This window comes from Artibeus jamaicensis, unplaced genomic scaffold, assembly GCF_021234435.1.
Source record: "Artibeus jamaicensis isolate MK-2021 breed Jamaican fruit bat unplaced genomic scaffold, CSHL_Jam_final scaffold_754, whole genome shotgun sequence".
Classification (NCBI taxonomy): domain Eukaryota; kingdom Metazoa; phylum Chordata; class Mammalia; order Chiroptera; family Phyllostomidae; genus Artibeus; species Artibeus jamaicensis.
In genome coordinates this window covers 1250304-1262342 of record NW_026522054.1, presented here as the reverse complement: position 1 = coordinate 1262342, position 12039 = coordinate 1250304, and the positions used below count along the sequence as shown (strand labels likewise).

General features: G+C 42.5%; 1 protein-coding gene across 2 annotated transcripts in view; it reads left to right on the top strand.

Annotated features, from left to right (window-relative positions):
• Positions 1-72: 72 nt before the first annotated feature.
• NVL (nuclear VCP like) overlaps positions 73-12039 on the top strand; it is a 59391-nt gene continuing 47424 nt past the window's right edge. For both annotated transcript variants that reach the window (XR_008390532.1, XM_037138768.2), the window contains exons 1-9: positions 73-175; positions 2642-2715; positions 4332-4384; positions 4473-4572; positions 8184-8241; positions 8952-9224; positions 10053-10185; positions 10400-10476; positions 10996-11130. Coding sequence is in view for 1 of the 2 variants with exons in the window: in XM_037138768.2 (XP_036994663.2) it covers positions 119-175; positions 2642-2715; positions 4332-4384; positions 4473-4572; positions 8184-8241; positions 8952-9224; positions 10053-10185; positions 10400-10476; positions 10996-11130 (960 nt within the window). In the remaining variant the exon portion in view is untranslated. The remainder of the gene's footprint in view (positions 176-2641; positions 2716-4331; positions 4385-4472; positions 4573-8183; positions 8242-8951; positions 9225-10052; positions 10186-10399; positions 10477-10995; positions 11131-12039) is intronic.

Below are 12039 nucleotides of genomic sequence, written 5' to 3'. Positions count from 1 at the left end.
AGGACGCGCGAGGCGCCCTTCGAGGAGGCTGGCCAGGCGGTCGCCGCGGGCAGCCTGAAGGAGGCCCTCGGATCACGTGACTCCCAGCGCCCAGGCCCTGGCGGCGGAGGCGGCCGTGATGAAGCCCAGGCCTGCGGGTTTTGTGGATAACAAGCTGAAGCAGCGAGTCATCCAGGTGCGTGATGGGCGCCGCCGCGCCTCCCAGTGGTCTGCGTCCGCTGCCACGGGGCGCCGTCCCAGGGCGGCTCCCGCCCCGCTCGGGTTCGGGCGTGGGGCTGCTGACAGTTCCGTGCTCCGCGGGGCGTGCGGGGCCTTCTCTCCCGCCGGGGCACTGATCTGCGCCGGGCGTCGTTTCCAGAAACCGCCCGGGACAGGGGCAGGCTGCAGCTCCCTGGTCCGCTGGACCTCGGAGCAGATCAGTGAGGACAGTGGAGGCAGACAGCCTTTGAATGCCAGTCTTCCAGTCTCGTGTAAAAACGTCCTTCGGACACACCCTCCACCCCAGTACGAGGCTCTTTGGGGACCTTAAAGCATTCCCATTCTCAAGAAACTTGGAGTCAGCTTGGGTTACAGTAAAAATAGGTGGTGCGAATTGGTGTTTTTATTTTTGTTTTTCATTTTCGTAATCATGGGTAGAAAACAGTTTGTGGTAAATGACTTGGAATGGTACAGTCAGCAAGCAATCTTATTTAGGAAAGCAATCTTATTTAGGAGGGAGAGATTTTTCTTTACACTGGAGTATGCGAGCTGTATACTTTTCCTCGCTTTTGTTTTCCCTTGCTAGCCGCTATGCGATCTCCTGTTTGGAGCTGCACACCAGTCTGTAAGTGTTGGAAATAACCGAGCCGCTGTGCTTTTATCACTTTTTTCTTTTCTTTATATTTTATTTGTTTACCTTTAGAGGGAAGGGAGGGAGAAAGAGCGGAAGAGAAACATCAATTGTGGTTGCCTCTTGCGTGTCCCCCACTGGGGAGCCTGGCCCACAACCCAGGCGTGTGCCCTGACTGGGAATTGAACCAGCGGCCTTTGGTTTGCAAGCTAGTGCTCAATCCATTGAGCCACACCAGCCAGGGCTGCATCTTTCTTAAAACTTTGTATGCATATATGCACTTACACATGTATTATGTATTTATTTAAAACAAACACACACATACACAGTCCTATTTGCATGAATTCTGCTACTTGCTTTTTTCATTTACCAGTACACTTCAGTCTACCTATTGCTGCTTACAAATTACCCCAATATTTAGCATATTATTTTTCTTGCCATCAAGGAACTTTTTGAATTGCAGTAGGATTGAGATAGATAGAAATAAGTGTAATTCAAAATTGTCTGTAGTACATGACAGCATATTATAGGAGTCCAGTGAGGGGGAAGGTTAACTAGAACAGTCCAGCTTGTGCTGCCTGGTCTCTCGTGAGCAGATGCATTTATGAAGAGCGTTATCACGTATAAGGGAGTTTTTAAGGGAAGGGAGAGAAACATCAATTTGCTGCCTCTCCCATCCACATGCGCCCTGACCAGGACCAAACCTGCAGCCCAGTTGTGTGCTCGGATCAGGATCGAACTGGCAATGTTTCTCATTGCGGTCAGTGCCCAACCAACAGCCATACTGGCCACACTGGTCGGGGCGTGTTAAGGATTCTTGAGAAGAAATTGGTCTGTCTAGTGGGGCACCTGGACTGCATAACTACCAAGTATCGGAACACAGAAGTTGAGTTAGATATTCCAGGTTTGAGATCTGGCCCTCTAGCTTCTGTGCTTCAGAGCAAGTAATTAACCTTTTGAAGTCTCATGTAAACTTCTTCCTCTCCAGAGCAGGGGATACTACATCTACCCCATAGGATTATGAGTAGTAGAGAGATAATGTACCAAAGGCCCCTTCAGATAGGTAGACAGGTTCACTGGGCCCTTAGTTTCTTGTTAATATTTTCATGGTGCTCCATACCTAATAGGTCTGTTTATTAAGTAGTTAGGTTTCAGCAATTTAATAACTGTAATTCAAATAATGTAGTAGCCTTTTGAGAATATAATATGTGAAAATTGAAAGGAAATGGGTGTATTTGTGTTTTATTCTTCCATAACCACATTACTGACAAGTGGGGTTTATGTGCCTGTGGGACCACTTCTCCTGCCTCGAGCTCACATTGTCACTGCCACTCCCATCCTGTTCCATGTCAAGTTCCGCATGGAATTTGCTGGAAGCCCAGTTTTGCAAAGACAGGATATCACTAAAAGGTGCTTTACCATTGAAGCCATGCATTGTCCCGGGCTGTGGTTCCTGCAGAGTTGCGCAGATGTCCCGTATTACCGTGCCCCTTCATATCTGAACTATCCCTCAGCACCCTTGGGGGTGGAGTGCTCTGTTCTGGGGCGTTGGGGATCTGGAATGCAGTAAGTTCTCGCTGGCTGCCTTGTAGCTTTCCTGGTTTCTGTGTTTGTGTGTCATAGTGATCCTTTTAATTCTCAGATTCCAGATGCGACGGTCCTTAAGGGTTTTCATTTATGTTCCTGGTGTGCTTTATTAATGAAGAGTTTACATTAAAGTATAATGTGTTTGAGTAGCTCAGTCTCTCAATTTGTCAATTAAAATCTCTGAGTTTGAAATGTTGAGTGTTCACCTTGTATTTTCTGTTTTAGTACCTCACCAGTAACAGATGTGGCCAATATGTGGACACTGGACTTTTAGCAGCTGATCTACAGAGAATGTACAGGTAAAGAAACATAGTCTGCAGATCCCCGCTTTGCTTTCCCGACATCGTTTAAGTTTCCATTCTGCCCACATTTCCAGTTGATGTTAATAGCTGCTGGCCTTAAAGGTTCACCAGCCCATCAGTTTGGAATGCAGTTCAGTTGTGCAACATTTATCAGGCACCTGTTGCACACAAGGCGCTGTCCTTGTGACTAGGGGAGAGTGGCTGCGTCTCTTATTTCAGTACCTTATAACCTGTTCAGAGGTGTTCTTTGCCTGCTGTATTAAACAATCAAAACCGTTGGACATGATCTCCCTCAGCCTCCGAGTCTTTTTATAGAAATGTGTCACTTATGTAGTCTTCCCACTGAAGAGTAAATCCTCTTGTGCTTCTAATGCCACAGCTTCTGATACCTTGCTTCATTAAATATCCCTTTATCTGTTTCTGTGTTTCTATTTTTTTTCCTCTTTATCTACATATTACTTGCTAGGGCTGCCTAAAAAAGTATCCCAGATTGAAAAAAAACCCCAAAATCTTAGGAATAAAAAAGCATCCTGAATTGGGTTGCTTAAACAACAGAAATTTAATTTCTCACAGTTGTGGAGGCTACAAGTCCAAGATCAAGGCACTGGCAGGGTGGGTTGCTTTTGATGCGTCTCCTTGGTTTGCAGCCATCTCCTCCCTGTGACTTCACATGGCCTTTCCTCTGTATCTACTGTCTGTATCCTAATCTCCTCTTCTTACAAAGACACCAGTCCTGAGGCCCGCCCATACGACATCATTTTACCTTATTACATGTGTGAAGGCCCCATTTCCAGACAGTCACATTCTGAGGTCCTCAGAGTTAGAACTTCAACATACGAATTTTAGAGGGATGCAGCTCAGCTCCTAATGCTGTGCCCTCTTGCCTCCCCAAATTCACGTCCCTCTAGCTTACAAGTAAATGAACAGCAGCCTCAGAAGTCTTAACCCGTTTCAGTCTCAACTCCCAAAATCTCATCAAACTCGGGTGCAGGGGTAACGACCTATGAGTCATCCTGAGGCACAACTCCTCTCCAGCTGTGACCTGGGAAACCAGACCAGTTATCTGCCCCCAGAATGCAACAGTGGACAGACATAGGGTAGACATTCTCATTCCAAAGGGAGAACTTGGAAAGAAGAAAGGGGTCATGGTCTCTGGCAAGTTGGAGACGTAGCAGGGCGGATTTCCTGGACTTGAAGAGTAACCATCTGGCTCAGCGCTCTGTCCTGTGGGCTCAGTAGGATTGCAGCCTGCCCTTTGCGACAGAGGTGGGGACAGTGCCACTGTGCAGGCCTGTGCTTCCCGGGCCCCTGGTGGCTGTGGCAGCTCTGCTAATAACCTCTGGGTCTCCCTGGGGGGCTTCCTTTGCTTCAAAGAGAGTGATGTGCATAGAGCCTTCATTTCATCTCGTCTGTGTCTCCTTCAGTAAGAGCTGGCTGAGTTTCTGATGCGGTAACCTTATTTCTAATCAGGAAAAACTAGAGTAGTAAAGTGTAAACTCCAGCGTTGTTTGAAAATAGGTTTATGGTCAGTATACATGCAGGGACATAATTATGTATTTGTGCAAGTCTGTGTGGGGGAGACCACTGTACTAAACTTCTGTTGTGTTTTCCAGTATAGACTATGGTCGAAGAAAAAGAAATGCCTTTCGGATTCAGGTAGAAAGAGGTGAGTCCATTAGTGTTAGAGCCAAATAATTAACACAGCTATAGAAGGAATGGCTTTAGCTCATGGCATTTTTTTCTGTTTGTTTCAGTGTTTAGCATAATTAGTAGTGAGAAGGAACATAAGGATCTTAAAGAATTAGAAGATGAACATCTGGCAAAAAGAGCAAGACAAAGCGGAGAGGATAATGAGTAAGGAGCACAAAAGGGAGGGGTTTTTCCTAACACACAACCTGGTCGCGTTATATTCCTACTTGTAAGACTTCCCGTGGCTCTTCATCACTGACATGGCGCTGCGTAGCACTTGCCTAACCTCTCCAGTCCTTAACTTCAGACACACCGAGTGCTCACTCTTCCCCAAAGAAGTCAGACTCTTTCATTGTGCGGCTTTCTGCCGCTGGAATGTTCATTCCTCTTTCACAAACTCCCACTCACATTCAGGAGTCAGCTTTCCAAATGCTGTTACTGCCTCAGTCAGGCTGCCTTAGACTCTTTCCTCAGTGTTTACTTAACTCCTACTTACAGGCATTTGTGATAACATTCATCATATTACATGGTTTTGGGATCACTTATTTACTTGTTTGCATTACCCATACAACTGTCTCATTATTTGTTTTTCTCTGCCCTAATACAATGCCAGATACCTAAAAAGGTGTCAGTTAATTTTAAGAAATAACATTAAGAAAAAGAAAGAAATAACATTAAGTTTTTTTATAAGTTTATTACTGTATAACTATACAGCTTGTTGAGTTTCAGCGTATGTGTGTACTGATTAAACCATCACCATAAGCAAGATACAGAACATTTCCATCAACCCCACAAGTTTTTTTTCGTGTCTTTGCAATACATTTCTCCCTCTGCCCCCCCACCCCCATTCCCAGATAGCCATTGATTAGCTTTCTGTCACTAGATAGTTGGTTTGCATTTTTCTAGAAGTTTATGTGGATGGCAACATACAATACATGCTTTTAAAATACGGAGTCTTTCACTTAGCATAATAATTTTGAGATTTGTCAATGCTGTGTTGTCAACAGTTTATTGCTTTTTATTGCTGAGTATGTGTGGCTATGCCATGATTTTTAATCCATTTTTCCATCAGTGGGCAGTTGGGTTGTTTCCACTTTTTTGACCATTCCAGAAAAACAACCATGAATGCTTATGTCCAGGACTTGTGTGGAGAATGTTTTCCTTTCCCTTGGTAACTGTTGAGGTGTGGGGTCGCTGTGTCATGTGGTCACAGCATATTTAACTTTCTAAGAAATGGCAAACTCTCCTGAAGAATTTGTTCCATTTTCCGTCGCACCAGCAGAATGTGTGGTCAGTCTTTACTCTTAGAGGGACTTGTGCCGTCAACCGTGAGGTCAGCTGCAGGTTTTCATATACCTGGATACCCTTTCCCAGATTAGGGAACTTTCCTAATATTCCTGATTTGCTGAGATTCTTTTATCATGAATAAGTATTATGTTTGTCAGATGCTTTTTATGCTTTTATTGATTTTATTATGGCTTTCTCTCTTTAGTCTATTTATTTGGTAAATTACATAGATTTTTGAGTGTTAAGCTCATACTCCTTTCCTTGGACAAACCCCAGTTGGTCCTGATATATTATCCTTTTTATTATTGTTGAATTAATCTTTCTCTATAGACGTTTGTGTCTATATTCATTTTGGTTTTTTGGTTTTGCAATGTCTGCGTCAGCTTTTAAGGTTATACTGGCCTCATATATTGGAAAGTGTTTTCGTCTGTGTATTATGAAGAAAGTGTGTGTAATGTTCTTTCTTGAATATTTCTTAGAATTCACCTAAAATTCATCTAGGCCTGGAGCCTTCTTTTTGGAAAGAATTTTGTTAGATACTGTGCTCTTCCTATTTTCTTTTTTTTTTTATGTCGTTGTTAGTAAACTGTACTTTTAAAGCAATTTGGTCCATTTTCCTTTTAGTGTCTTTAGGATCTGCAGTGATAGCTTATTTTCATTCTTCATAGCTGCTGCTTTTTCATTGGGATTTACACTACTTTAGTTGCATATTCATGGCCATTTGGTTGTTTCTAGTTTTGCACAATTGTATGTGTAATGATCTATTTGTGCATATATCTTTGCGCACATTTGTTTGTTTGTTATGTTAAAATCTTGGGTGGTGTCTCTGGGGCCAGGGATTTATGGTTTTGAGTGCATTTGGAGCTGCCCTTGGAGGCCGCCACCACGTGGGTTTGTGCTCCACCAGCTTTGTGTGAAGAGCGCACTTCTCTGCACCTCGCACGCAGTCCTGGTTCCACTGCTGTTTCATCTTTGCCACCTACGTAGGCAAAAATCGATCATACTGCTTTTATTTGTGATTTTTGAGTAACTAGTGATTTTTCTTTTACTGTTTAATGCTTGCTTTGTGAATTCTTTACCTATGGGTTTTTCTCTTTCATTTGGGAAGTATTTGAATTTTTCTTGTGAGTTGTCAGGACTTTGTATGAAATAGCACCTCTTTTTTTATGTGTTGCAAATGCTTGCCCCGTTTTGCCATTTGCCTTTTTGTCTGTAATGTCTTTTGACTAGAGAAGCCCTGCATCATTCTTTGGTCACATCTGTTGGCTCTGTCCTTTATGGTTCATGGCGATGATTCCTCTGTAGGTCTCTGTCACAGGACATGTGGACTGGTCAATGACTCGTGCTTTCTTGTTCCTTCCCAGTGTTACATTTATCTCCTTAGTCTGTTTGTAATTAGTTGTACTTCTCGGGTATGGATTGTAGGGCAAACACACTTGTTCCCAAATAGTTGAGTAATCCACCTTCTTTACATTGAAAAGAATTGATATAATATTCAAATTATATCAATTGAATTTAATGAATAGAAAAAGAACTCACGTCTTAATTATAAAAGAGGGCCATAGCATTCATGTCAGCTTTTTACTCAGGAAAACCCCTTTTATGTTTTTTTTTTTTTAAATCTTTTTTTTTTTAAGATTTTATTTATTTATCTTTAGAGGGGAAGGGAAGGAGAGACAGAGAAACATCAATGTATGGTTGCCTTCTGTGCGTCCCCTGCTGGGAACTGGCCTGCAGGGAACCTGCCTGCAACCCCAGTATGTGCCCTGACTGGGAATCGAACCTCGATTGTCTAGTTCGCAGGCCCGCGCTCAATCCACTGAGCTACACCAGCCAGGGCCCCTTTTATGTTTATTTGCTAGAGAAACAAAAATGAACTTCAGGTAACAGTTTTATGGTTACTTGAAAGTTATTAGATATTAGCTCTTGGTTATAATGAATGGATGCATTCTCAGTTTGTAGTTATCAGGATTTATATTTGAGTTTTGTCCTCCTGAACGTACTTGGAAAAGTCAGGTTTGTTTGTGTGGCTTGGTCATGTTGGACTTGAGAGTTTTTTTTACTTAGTGCTTAATTATGACTTGCTGGAGTATTTCCGCCCTGGTGTTCGATATTCCTAAACACCCTTGGATCTGATGGAAATTAGCATTTCACTTTTTTTTTGCTGAGCTACAGAAACTGTGATTTTTTTATTAAGCATTTCCTGTGTAGTAAGAACTTTACAAGCTTTCATTTAATCTAATAATTCAGTGAGTTGCATGTTATTATCTCCATTGGTAGATAAGGAAGCTGAGGCTCAGAGAGGTCAGTTCAAGCCAGTAACTGGTGAAGCTGGATTTTGAGTCCAGATTTTTCTGATTCCAAAGCCTACACTCTTAACCACCACAATATTCTCCTTCATTATACAGAGTTTTCTTGTTTTAGGTAGTAAACTTTTTAGGATGTGAGAGCAAAGCCTTTAAAACATTTCTTCTCCTCTTTTTACTGAGGTATTTTGGAAGCTATTCAGATGATGACTCAGATATGGAAGATTGCCCAGATCCACAGGTAAGCCAGACCTGAATGGAGACTCTGAATGTCTTCATCAGTGAACAGTCCAACGCTTCCTGTGTACAGTGCTAGTGAACTCGTCTGTGTTAACTATTTTTCCCACATTGGTTTTTATTGCAGCCTATTACACAGGGAAAAAGAAGGGAAGGGAATGGGCAGAAATGAGGGCAGACATCAACCGAAAGGGGAATTCATAGTAAAAATGATGAAAAGGATACATTTTTTTTAACCAGAAAGTTAGCATTGCCAATACATAGACTTGGATTAAAAGAAAACATGGGGATAATTTATAAAATTATTTGTAACTTGCTGTCTGTTTTTTCCTCACTGGTGACTCATTTTTGAGTCTATCAGCAGTTGTGGTGGTACTCATTTAAATGTGGTCTAGTTTTATTGATGGGATAGTAGTACCTCTCATTGATAACTACCAGCTCATGTTCATACTTCTGTTACACTTTTTAAAGTGACCATTCATGTTAGGTTTTATTAAACTGCCAATTATGAACTAGTACATTAACTTGGAGTGGAGAGTGGGTACGGCTTTTTGGTTAGTAAGGGTTTGTGTTTGAGTCACTCATTGCAAACACCTATTCTTTTGACTCTAAATGTTAGGAGTTTTTGGAAGCGAAATGTAGAAAACTTTAACATAGGCAGTCAAACTTTGAGTTCCTGTTGAGTAACTTATGCTAAAATCATGTTTCTGCCAGTTGGCAAATCACATGAACAGCTCCCTGCTCTCCTTGTATCGGAAAGGAAATCCTGACTCCGTTTCAAGTGCTCCCGAGATGCAGCAGAGAGAAACCAGCGTTTCAGCACCACCGATACCTTCCCAAACCGGCCCCCCTCCTCTGAGGACGCCTGCCAGAGGTTCCGAAGAAGGGTGGTTTGTTGACAAAACTCCAGGTGGAAGGAAAGACAGTTTTTTCTCGGACCTACCAGAGGAGAAAAGTAATAATAAGAAGCCAGTATCTGAGATACAGGTATTTTTGTAGTGAAATTTTAGCCCCATGTAGAGTACTTTACCATCTTTTCACTGGGTATAGTATTAAGCAGATTCTTGTGTTAAACAAAAGACATAGGAACTTCACATAGCGTGCAGTTCCATCTCTCCGCACTGTTGCCATCATTTCTGTCCCGGACCACACCTCTCCTCTTTCTTCATTCTTTCTAAACAACTAGACCTTCTTTATTACAACTCAGAACACCTCTACTCTTTCTTCATTCTTTCTAAACAAGTAGACCTTCTTTATTACAACTCAGAACACCTCTACTCTTTCTCACCTTAACTATTGAAATAAACTTCCAGCTGGAGTTTTCTTCCACTCTCCTTCCCCCACTTATTCTTCACCCTGAGACCTTTCTTATGAGTTAAGTCAGATGATGGTCATTCTCGTGTTAAAAACCCTCCAGTGGCTTCAGTTGGCCTAAAATCAAAGCTCCGGAAATTGCCAGGGAAGCCCTCTGTGACCTGGTGGCCCTGCTGTCTCTTAATCTCATTCCCTCCCCTCCTCCCCCACGTCCCAGCCTCGATTTAGAGACAGCGGCCTCTCGCTGGCACTTTTTTCTTTTTTGTAGATGAGGCTGCTAGAATGCCTACATTTACATATGTGGCACATTGTATTTCTTTTTTAGATTTTATTTATTTATGTGCCCTGACTGGGAATCGAACCCCAGTCCTCACATTGTATTTCTCTTGGACAGTGAGTCTCAGGTGGTTTACATGAACCAAGTTTTTCGATTTGCCAAAACCTTTTCCCTTTTGAATTATTAATGAACCTTTTCCAAATCTCTTTGCTTCAATCATCCAGGATTCAAAAGAGTCTTCTCTTCTGGAGAGTAATAAGAAAAGGAAGGGCAGGTTAAAGAGCAAAGGAGACAAAAGGAAGAAAGAAGATCTTCAGGAAGTAGATGGAGAAATAGAAGCCATCCTGCAAAAGAAAGGTGAGGCCCAGGTCTTGTGGGTGATGGTGGTCGTGTTTGCTTCAAGGGAAGTATCACTCTTCCAAGCTGATCTGCTTGTGGGAACTTCTGTGTGCAGAGACATTTATTAGAAAATGTTTCAATATCTACTGGACCTTTGTTTACTTAAGAATTGTTAAATATGAGTTACTGCTGCATCACTGATTTTTTCACTTCCTCCCTTTCCGGTCACCAGCTAACACCATAGGGCTGGAATTCCAGATCTCCAACGTGAAGTTTGAAGACGTTGGAGGCAATGATACGACGTTAAAGGTTATTCAAATTCAGAATTTTACTTCCAGTGGGTATATTGCTAATTAGTTACACACCAGGCCTACCTCCTTGTTTCTGATAGGAACCAGTATAGAAAAGGAGACTGGGGTGATGAGTAAGGGCAGGCTTAACTTCAGGCTGTACCCTTCAGGGTTTGAGGAATAAAAGAAGCATAATAGCTTCAACTTTGTCTCCACTTTAATTATAGTGTGCATAGATACATGCTTTGTAAGTGACATTATTTAAAAGTAATAATAATAATGGATAGTACATTTTTTTTAGGGTCTGTTCTATCCCAGTGACCATGCTAGTTGCATGCAAGGTAGGCATTAGGAACTGGGAGCTCAGGGATGTTCCTGCCGGAGTCACACGGTGGGCACCAGAGCCGGAATTCAAGCTCAGGTCTAAGTCTAACACCCGTACTCTCTCTGATGCTCCAAAGAATAAGGACATTTCATTCAACGTTGGTTCTTTCTCTCTTGGGCTGGAAAGACATCTTTGCTGTTTATTCCCTGCTAGGAAGTCTGCAAGATGCTCATACACATGCGTCATCCGGAGGTCTACCAGCACTTGGGAGTCATCCCCCCTCGTGGCGTTCTCCTTCATGGGCCACCAGGCTGCGGGAAGACGCTGCTTGCACACGCGATTGCGGGGGTGAGGTTTGCTGACACCTGGTTGCTTTTGTTATTTTTGTCGATATTTGTTTTTTTCTCTCCGATCAACTGTGATCAGCCAGCTTTGTCATATTCTCAAGAGGACTGATTCTTCTTCATTTTTTTTTTACCTCTTTCATGCTGCCGTTCATGAGATGCTTTTTTCCAAATGTACCCAGTCATTTACATGGCGAAGATTGGGTGGGAGACAAAATCATGTAGCTGCGAACAACCCCCTTTTTTAAAAACACATTCACATTTGCATTTGAGCTACTTCCCTTTCTCTTGAAGCCAGTGGTTCTGAAGAGCAGTGAAATAAGAACACTACAGATGGATGCATTGTGTTTTTAGAGAGCTAAATTTATTCAAAATTTCCATTTAGGATCACGGTCTTATACTTTCTAGGGTTAAAATAGCGTTTCTAAAATAGATCTTTTCTTGGCAAAATAAAAGTTAGCGATCTTATTTGAGTCCCATCAGATTTTTCAGAAACTGTGTTAGGAGATAAAACACAAAATGTGTGAGTAATTTCAGTTTGAGGAGCCAGGCGCTCTGCTGCTCACTGATAGAGTAGCGCTCCATGACATAGAAGCCTTTATGTAGGAGAACTTGATGGACTTGCCTCATGTATTCGTTTGTCAAATAAATCTGTTGTGTGACTGCTGCACGCCAGACAGAAATACAGTGATATGTACCGCAAACCCAGTTTCTGCCTTTAAAGACTTTTCAGTCTAATGTGAGAGACAGACACTCAACAGGCATCTGTACAAATAAATGCCTGTGCAGTTGCAGTTGTAGTAAGTGGGAGACAGAAGAAGGGGGGCATATGATCACTGTTGGGACACTCAAGTGAAGAGTCCGCGTCCGAGACAATATGGTTGCGGAGGTGGAATTTCAAGATGGCCAGGAG